The 9,860-nt window shown below is 45.6% G+C and overlaps 1 protein-coding gene across 1 annotated transcript; it reads right to left on the bottom strand.

Annotated features, from left to right (window-relative positions):
* Window positions 1-1,309: 1,309 nt before the first annotated feature.
* LOC136684326 (neuronal migration protein doublecortin-like) lies at window positions 1,310-9,381 on the bottom strand (the record flags this gene model as incomplete). The annotated part of the gene is made up of 4 exons (XM_066659146.1): window positions 1,310-4,069; window positions 4,374-4,471; window positions 8,477-8,566; window positions 9,322-9,381. Coding segments are annotated over 4 exons (308 nt in total), but the record flags the coding sequence as incomplete, so codon positions are not given.
* Between the last annotated feature and the right edge of the window lie 479 nt (window positions 9,382-9,860).

Raw genomic sequence — 9,860 nt, 5'->3', positions numbered from 1 at the left:
CCTTAAAAGATACAGTCACTTCTTAATCACATACACTGTTCTACCTGATGGACACAGTGTGCCTCAGTGCTTTACTCTTTATGACACTTTTAATAGAGATCAGTGACAGAGTCATTAATGACACTGTAGAGACTCTGAAGTGTTTTTTTTCTGAAATGAGGCGATTACCTGGAGTCTTGTTACAGAAACGATACCAGGACGTTAAAGCCATGATGACTCATGGGACTTTTACTTTGATACTGCTGTTACTTTAGTAAACAAAGGCCTTTACTGCAGTGATATTTTACACTGGGAGTCTGTACTTTGACACAAAACATGATCATCACTGATTTATCATTGTTATGTTTATTGTATTATTTTTATTATAACGTTGCACCTTTCATGAAGGTATCATTTCCTCCACTGACTCTTCTTCTACATTTTAAAGCCACTCTTACACTGCCCCCTAGAGGCCTGCATGTGTCTGGTTCTGCATCATATTCTATGTTAATATTCTACTTTAAATTCTAGGGTCTCCTTGTCTCCACTCACCCCTGGGGCAATTAGTTCTCAGACGTCTGAGTCAAGGTGGTGTGTTTCCGTGGCAACGGTGGGGATGCGAGGTGGCAGTGGGGGGGTTAAATAGCAACAGGACCATGATTGGAATAGTAATAGAGGCTTTTATTTCCACCCTTTTGTCTCCTGTTAGACTCCATCTCTCCTTTTTCAACCTTTCTTTGTCTGTCTCCCTCTCCCTCTCTCCGTCCCCCATCTCTCTCTCTCCATCTCATTCTCTCTCTCCCCATGTCTCTCTCTCCATCTCATTCTCTCTCTCCCTGTGTCTCTTTCCATCTCATTCTCTCTCGCTGTCTCTCTCTCAATCTCATTCTCTCTCCCTCTTTACTGTAACTTTACTTTAATTGGATTTTTTTATATAATTTTGGAAAAACTGGTGGAAATGAAAAACTTGCAGTGAATAATAAAAACAGCTGTGTTTTTGGGTCTGTCTTAAATGTTTATTTTTAAAGCTCCTGATTTAATTCAGAAATTTAATTTGATTTAATTATGAATTATTAATATATATTTATAATATTATTATTATATAATTATTATATAAATGAAACCCTTTGTTGGTGTTTCACTGAGAAGAAGCAAGAAAACCTTCAGCACGGGTGATGCACTGTTCATATGGATACAGACTTAATTTCCATAGCAACGGGATATAAACATACAACGGGAAACACGGGGAGTGGAGGCAATGGGGAAAAAAGCAAAAACCCAAACTAATAAATAAGAACATTATTTGATCACAGTCAAAAGAGTGGAATAATGTCTCATTTTAATTAAAAAAGGAGAGTTAATACACATAATGACATCACTGTAACAATCACGATGACACAGCAAGAATACATCATCATCATCTTCATCATCATCATCACCTTCATCACCATCATCATCTTCATCACCATCATCACCAGAGGAAGTGACATTTCATCTTTAAACCAGAGAAAATCTGAGGAATTCCCCGAAAGAGAACGATCCAAAAATACGAGAAAGAAGCAGAACCAGCAGAAATGGAGTTAAACAATGATCACCACTTCACAGAGAAAGAGAGAGAGAGAGAGAGAGAGAGAGAGAGAGAGAGGTGGAGAGAGAGAGAGGTGGAGAGAAAGAGAGTGGGAGAGAGAGAGAGAGACAGAGAGAGAGAGGTGGAGAGAAACAGAGAGAGAGAGAAACAGAGAGGTTTATAAACAGTTGATCACTTCTGGTGAACAGCGGGAGTTTCATGTTCTTATTTTTACTTTAATGAGTTTAAAAAACACAACAGTGTAAAAAAGGCACCACAGGAGGCGACACTCTCTCCGTCTGCTGTTAAAAGTGGCACAAAGTCGTAGTAGAAGAAGTAATAATAATAATAATAATAATAACAAAGGAGCTTCTGAAGTGTACGGAGCGAGGGAAGGAGGCTGATATTTTGTACATTTTATAAAGTTAAAGTGGAAAACGTCGTGGTGAGTGTACATTATGAAGAGTGACTGAATCTTTTTTTATTTTTTTATTGTTAGTCTTTGACCAAACAGAAAGCTGCTCTACTGAACTGCTCTACGGAACTGCTGCTCTACTGAACTACAGAGTGGTGAGCGCTGCTGCGGCACTCAGCGAGAAACCCCCGACTCTCTGACGACAGGACGCATGGGGAAGTGAAATGGGACACGTGACGCCAAGAGATCGACTAAAAACCAGGAGGAGGGGCCAGCTGCAGAGCTCCGCCTCTCTGAGACAGAGCAGCCAATCAGAGTGCACTGTTAAAGCAACACTAGGTGATATGTAGGGCTCCCCCTACAGAGCGTAACTCACTTCTACTGCACCAATGTGAATTCAAGCGCGAGGGTGGAGGTGAGCGATGGCGTCCTACCCTCCTCCAGAAGTTACATAGTGCAGATTCCGCAGTGCTGATCCCAGAGTGGCAGGGACAGAGGCTCTGTTCTCTTTGTTACAGCTCAGTGGAGCATCATCATGATTCTGAAGCTGGAATTTTAGGGGGAAAACATTACCTACTGTTGCTTTAAAGTTAACGAGGTGGACGTTGGGAGGGAAGAGCACGTCGAGAGTGGAGCTCCGTATCCAAAGTAAAAGGAGTGACGTTTTTAATGCGGAAGGTGGAGCTGCGGAGGTCTGGAGCTGGAGATGTTTGGGAAAATCAGACGTGGTTCTGCAAATTCCTGTTTCTCTCTTTCTCCGAGAGACAGAACACACCACCATGCATTAAAGAAAAAACCCTCATCATTTCTCAACGATAGAAAATCTCAAGTTTCCTAAACTGTAAAAACACTGGCTGTTATTTTAAATTCATATTCTCTTTTTTAAAGGAGTATCTAAGCAGGGACTAGTCTGAGTCATGCCTTTATTTACAGCATCAGCAGAGGAACCTTCAGCTCAACACAACTTTGGCTTTCAGAGCTTTCAGAAGATGTTTTACTTGACCACAGTTCGCTTAAAAAAAACGTTCCTCTCCAAGTTCAGGTTCCCTTTACGCTACTATCTTTTCCGTTCAAAATCAGGGAAAGTTTTGTGCTCGTTCTCACGGAAAGGCCCTAATCTTATGGCTTTGGTTGGTCTTATCTCTGTTTAATTGTTAGTTTGTGTTTTTTTTTTTTATATTTTTTGCATCATTTTTAAAGTTAAACACCAAAAACATGCGAAGTTTCCCTCTGAGAAACAGAGCGCGGCTCCGAACTTCATCCGACTACAAACACAGAGGAACACAGAAGGGAGAGTGTGGCCAAGTCGAACGAGGCCCGGAGCGGCTCGGAGACGTGAGGAAAGAGGACGACTGTACAGTCCTGTAGCTATATACACACATATAAAGTGGGGGAGGGGGTCAGAACCGGGGGTTTTGACCCGCCCACCATTTAAAGAAGGCTGCTGATTGGTTGAAAACACACCGAGACCATGGCACAGACAGGAGAGGGGTTTTACAAAAACAGAGTAATAGAAAGTATCAATGCTGCAGTAAGGGTTTTAAAACACACCTCAGTAAAAATGCCATTTGCTGCTTTAAAATTCACAGAAGCAGGCGGCGGAGAAGCGTGAGACGAAACGTAAAAGAGGCCACGCGTTTTTAAAATCAGTTCCTTTTGATCTCAGGATTAAAAAAATCGCTTTAAAAACATGAGAGAAACAAGACGGCTCGTAAAAATCAGCGCATTTCATTGCGTTAAAAACAACAGCGTGTCGCAGTCGTCTGCGCATGCCCTGCACACGCAGACGCGGCACTTCAAACACTTCAGACGTTTTAAAAAAGAGGGAAATGTAAATGATGCAAACGAATTCTCAAGCAGCAAACAGCGCGGTTGACCGCTGCCGCCGAGCCGGGTCAGGCTCAGAGCCGACAGCGAAGGTGAAAAAAGTGCCTCCTCCACACCACTAGGGGGCGATGTGACGTTTCAGACTCGTGGAACACCCCAGGTACCTCTGAGATTGGCTGATCGGGTTTGATTGACAGGCCCTCAGCAGACATGGGAGGAGCTTACATGGATTCTCCCAGCGAATCGTTGTCGTCGTCCAGAGAGAGCGGCAGGTACAGGTCCTGAGGGCCAAAAGGGGGAGGGTTAGAAACAGATTCTGTGAAATCTCACCCTTGTGTGGGCGACCCGCTCTGTGAAGAATAAACCGCTTCGTTCCTGTGAGCCGCAGGGTACAGAGGACAGTGTAGAAATGATGAAGGTTTGCTTAAATGAGGCTCTAAAAAACATGGACTGCTGCAGTTGCCCTCAGAGAGTGTGGGACACTGTGAAATGGAGGAACGGAGAGAGAGAGAGAGAGAGAGAGAGAGAGAGAGAGAGAGAGAGAGAGAGAGAGAGAGAGAGAGAGAGAGATGAAGGGATGTGTACCTTCTGCTTGCGGCTGCTGCCGGGGCTGGTGGGAGTGGAGATTGGAGACTGTTTAGAGATCGGGGTCGACAACTGACTACTGGAACCAGTACCATTAGCTACAGAGAGAGAGAGAGAGAGAGAGAGAGAGAGAGAGAGAGAGAGAGAGAGAGAGAGAGAGAGAGAAAGAGGGAGAGAGAAAGAGAGAGAGAGAGGGAGAGAGAGAAAGAGAGGGGGGAGGGTTTGAGGAGAGGGAGGGAAGTATTGAAAAATAACAGTGAGAATCCTCAAAGTTTACAGAAGCAAAATGAAATGAAAAAATAAGGAAGGAGAAAGAGGGAAAGAGTTGAGTGAAATAAATGTTTGATAATTAACTGAAGAAATGAAGAAAAAGGAAGAGAGGTAGTAATGTGTGTGTGCATCTGTTATATGTGTGTGTGCATGTTTATAGCATATGTGTGTGTGTGCGCATTTGTGTGTTTTTTGTATGTATGTGTTTGTTGTAGGTGTGTTTGTGTTCGTTTGTTGTATATATGTGTGTGTGTGTGTGTGTGTTTGTGCGTATGTGTGTGCATGTTTGTTTGTGCTTGCACGTTTGTGCTTGTGTGTGTGTTTTAATGGTGCCAGTTGCTAGGACACCTTTATTACTGTGTGTGTGTGTGTGTGTGTGTGAGAGTGTGTGTGTGTGTGTCCGTCCATAGTTAAAGCTGATTCACAAAGACTCTGGAACCGCACTAATGAACAGAACCATAGACCCCGCCCCCTCTCAGAACACGGCCTAATGCCAACAGATCCGTCCGGACCCAGCCGTTGCTATAGTGACGGGTCAGTTGTTCAGTGCCTTCTTTACTTTACACTTCAAAGGGGAATTCCACCCTGTTTTTAAAATTTCCCCATGGTTCAGTGGCGATGTGAAGAGGCAATAATCAGCCACAACATTAAAACCACCTCCTTGTAACTACCCTCTGTCCACAGGAGCACATTGTAATTCTACAATTACTCTAGTACATCTGTTGCTCTGCATACTTTTAACCCCCTTCCCCAGTTCTGAACGGTCAGGACCCCCACAGAGCAATAATGATTTGGGTATGATTCGGGTGGTGGATCATTCTCAGCGCTGCAGTGATAATAAGGCACTTCAAAACTCCAGCAGCACTGCTGTGTCTGATCCACTTGCACCAACACAAAGCACACAACAAAATTTTGTAGCTGAAACACACACACACACATACACACAGTGTCCATGTTTGTTACCAATGTCACACAAACACATACAACCCCAATGAGAGATACACACAAAGAATGATGAAAGGGTTAACAATGTGTGGGTTAGTGAGGATTAAACACAAACAAGCACTAAACACTGAAAATGACTTTTATTTTGAAAAGATGAGACGTGCGAGGACAACATGGACACAACAAGAGGACAATGTTATTAAAACAATGAAAACAAAACAGAAATTCAGCCATGAAGCGTCTGAGAGTGGTGTATTTAGTGAGGTATGATGACTGCAGAGTACAGGTGTGTGTAGTGAGGAGGTGTACAGGTGTATGTAGTGAGGTGTATGGGTGTGTGTGATGAGGTGTGCAGATGTGTGTAGTCAGGTGTACAGGAGTGTGTAATCCGGTGCACAGGTTTGTGGAGTTTACAGGTGTTTTTATTCATGTGTACAATTATGTGTAGTTTACAGGTGGGTTTAGTGATGTGTGCAGGCGTGTGTAATCAGATGCACAGGTGTGTGAATTCAGGAGTGCAAATGTGTGTAGTCAGGTGTACAGATGTGTGTGTAGTCAGGTGTAGAGGTATGTGTGTAGTCAGGTGTAGAGGTATGTGTGTAGTCATGTGTAGAGGTGCGTGTGTAGTCAGGTGTACAGGTGTGTGTAGTCAGGTGTACAGGTAGTGTGTAGTCAGGTGTAGAGGTGCGTGTGTAGTCAGGTGTAGAGGTGCGTGTGTAGTCAGCTGTAGAGGTGCGTGTGTAGTCAGGTGTAGAGGTGCGTGTGTAGTCAGGTGTAGAGGTGCGTGTGTAGTCAGGTGTAGAGGAGCGTGTGTAGTCAGGTGTAGAGGAGCGTGTGTAGTCAGGTGTAGAGGTGCGTGTGTAGTCAGGTGTAGAGGTGCGTGTGTAGTCAGGTGTAGAGGAGCATGTGTAGTCAGGTGTAGAGGAGCGTGTGTAGTCAGGTGTAGAGGTGCGTGTGTAGTCAGGTGTAGAGGTGTGTGTGTAGTCAGGTGTAGAGGAGCGTGTGTAGTCAGGTGTAGAGGTGCGTGTGTAGTCAGGTGTAGAGGTGCGTGTGTAGTCAGATGTAGAGGTGCGTGTGTAGTCAGGTGTAGAGGTGCGTGTGTAGTCATGTGTAGAGGTGCGTGTGTAGTCAGGTGTACAGGTGTGTGTAGTCAGGTGTACAGGTAGTGTGTAGTCAGGTGTAGAGGTGCGTGTGTAGTCAGCTGTAGAGGTGCGTGTGTAGTCAGCTGTAGAGGTGCGTGTGTAGTCAGGTGTAGAGGTGCGTGTGTAGTCAGGTGTAGAGGAGCGTGTGTAGTCAGGTGTAGAGGAGCGTGTGTAGTCAGGTGTAGAGGTGCGTGTGTAGTCAGGTGTAGAGGTGCGTGTGTAGTCAGGTGTAGAGGAGCGTGTGTAGTCAGGTGTAGAGGAGCGTGTGTAGTCAGGTGTAGAGGTGCGTGTGTAGTCAGGTGTAGAGGTGCGTGTGTAGTCAGGTGTAGATGAGCGTGTGTAGTCAGGTGTAGAGGAGCGTGTGTAGTCAGGTGTAGAGGTGCGTGTGTAGTCAGATGTAGAGGTGCGTGTGTAGTCAGGTGTAGAGGTGCGTGTGTAGTCAGGTGTAGAGGTGCGTGTGTAGTCGGGTGTAGAGGTGTGTGTGTAGTCGGGTGTAGAGGTGCGTGTGTAGTCGGGTGTAGAGGAGCGTGTGTAGTCAGGTGTAGAGGTGCGTGTGTAGTCAGGTGTAGAGGTGCGTGTGTAGTCGGGTGTAGAGGTGCGTGTGTAGTCAGGTGTAGAGGTGCGTGTGTAGTCGGGTGTAGAGGTGCGTGTGTAGTCAGGTGTAGAGGTGCGTGTGTAGTCAGGTGTAGATGTGCGTGTGTAGTCAGGTGTAGAGGTGCGTGTGTAGTCAGGTGTAGAGGTGCGTGTGTAGTCAGGTGTAGATGTGCGTGTGTAGTCAGATGTAGAGGTGCGTGTGTAGTCAGGTGTAGAGGTGCGTGTGTAGTCAGGTGTAGAGGAGCGTGTGTAGTCTGGTGTAGAGGTGCGTGTGTAGTCGGGTGTAGAGAAGCGTGTGTAGTCGGGTGTAGAGGAGCGTGTGTAGTCAGGTGTAGAGGTGCGTGTGTAGTCAGGTGTAGAGGTGCGTGTGTAGTCAGGTGTAGAGGAGCATGTGTAGTCAGGTGTAGAGGAGCGTGTGTAGTCAGGTGTAGAGGTGCGTGTGTAGTCAGGTGTAGAGGTGCGTGTGTAGTCAGCTGTAGAGGTGCGTGTGTAGTCAGGTGTAGAGGTGCGTGTGTAGTCAGGTGTAGAGGAGCGTGTGTAGTCATGTGTAGAGGTGCGTGTGTAGTCGGGTGTAGAGGTGCGTGTGTAGTCAGGTGTAGAGGTGCGTGTGTAGTCAGGTGTAGAGGAGCGTGTGTAGTCATGTGTAGAGGTGCGTGTGTAGTCAGGTGTAGAGGTGCGTGTGTAGTCGGGTGTAGAGGTGCGTGTGTAGTCAGGTGTAGAGGTGCGTGTGTAGTCAGGTGTAGAGGAGCGTGTGTAGTCAGGTGTAGAGGAGCGTGTGTAGTCAGGTGTAGAGGTGCGTGTGTAGTCAGGTGTAGAGGTGCGTGTGTAGTCAGGTGTAGAGGAGCGTGTGTAGTCAGGTGTAGAGGAGCGTGTGTAGTCAGGTGTAGAGGTGCGTGTGTAGTCAGGTGTAGAGGTGCGTGTGTAGTCAGGTGTAGAGGTGCGTGTGTAGTCAGGTGTAGAGGTGCGTGTGTAGTCGGGTGTAGAGGTGCGTGTGTAGTCGGGTGTAGAGGTGCGTGTGTAGTCGGGTGTAGATGTGCGTGTGTAGTCAGGTGTAGAGGTGCGTGTGTAGTCAGGTGTAGGGGAGTGTGTGTAGTCAGGGGGCTCAGTGAAGGATGATGTATTTTAGTGGTTATCTCATAATGAAGGGCTCACTGGACTCAGCCGGAGATTTACTGCGACGAACTGGACCTGGACTTTTAGCCGAAACTCTCTGTCCTTTACCGGCCTTCATCACCCGGCACTCTGCAGAGAGAGACAGAGAGAGAGAGACAGAGAGAGAGAGACAGAGAGAGAGAGAGAGACAGAGAGAGACAGAGAGAGAGAGAGAGACAGAGAGAGAGAGACAGAGAGAGAGAGACAGAGAGAGAGAGAAAAAGAAAGAGTGAGAATCCATTCTGTGAATTTTGAATTGATATATTAGTTTTAATTTCATTAAAAACTAAACAAATGCAGATGGAACACAGTCAGAACATAGATAAACACACACACACACACACACACACACACACACACACACACACACACACACACACACACACAGACAATCACAGACACACACAAACAGAATCACAGACACACACACACAGTGAGTGTTGTTTAGTCTGCTGCTTGGAGCCAATATCTCCCACCTGCTCTGAACTCCCCCTTGACACAAAGTGGAATTTCCCAGTCACAGAGTGGGAAATACCACTCCCCAGAATGTGGGGGGTTTAATATCTAATGTGTGAAGTTTATTCTCAGTGGATCACTGACACCTTAAACACACAATACCTACATTTACTGGGGGAAACAGCACTGTCGCCTCCCTCAACATCCACAGCTGAGGTGCCCTCGAGTGACGCTCCTGACCTGAGTGGTGTGTGTGTGTGTTCTGTAATGTACTGTAAATGTAAATATTTTGACACTGACTCATAAGCTGAGGAACTGTGTTTATTAGTTTACAGTAACATCTGTACAGATGTGTACGGAGACTGTGTTGGATTCAGGTCATCACTGACCTTCACTAGCATTAGCATTAGCTCCTCTGGCTCTGCCTTTGGCTCCTGGACTGAAGTGAGCTGGAAGACAGTAATCATACAATTACACACACACACACTATTACACACAACAACACACACACACACACTATTACACACAACATCACAGTATTATACACAACAACACACACACACACACATTATTACACACAACAACACAGTATTACACAAAACTACACAAAACAACACACACACACACACTATTACACACAACAACACAGTATTACACAAAACTAAACAAAACTCAACAACACACACTAGTACACACAACAACACTCTATATCACACAGCACACACACACACACTATTACACACAACAACACACTATTACACACTGCAGCATACACACTATTACACACAACAACACACACACACACCAACACACACACACACACACTATTACACACAACATCACAGTATTATACACAACAACACACACACACACTATTACACACAACAACACAGTATTACACAAAACTACACAAAACAACACACACACA

This window comes from Hoplias malabaricus, unplaced genomic scaffold (genome assembly GCF_029633855.1).
Source record: "Hoplias malabaricus isolate fHopMal1 unplaced genomic scaffold, fHopMal1.hap1 scaffold_260, whole genome shotgun sequence".
In the NCBI taxonomy this organism is placed as follows: domain Eukaryota; kingdom Metazoa; phylum Chordata; class Actinopteri; order Characiformes; family Erythrinidae; genus Hoplias; species Hoplias malabaricus.
Note: the sequence above shows the minus strand (reverse complement) of the source record. Positions and strands in the feature narration are given on the sequence as shown.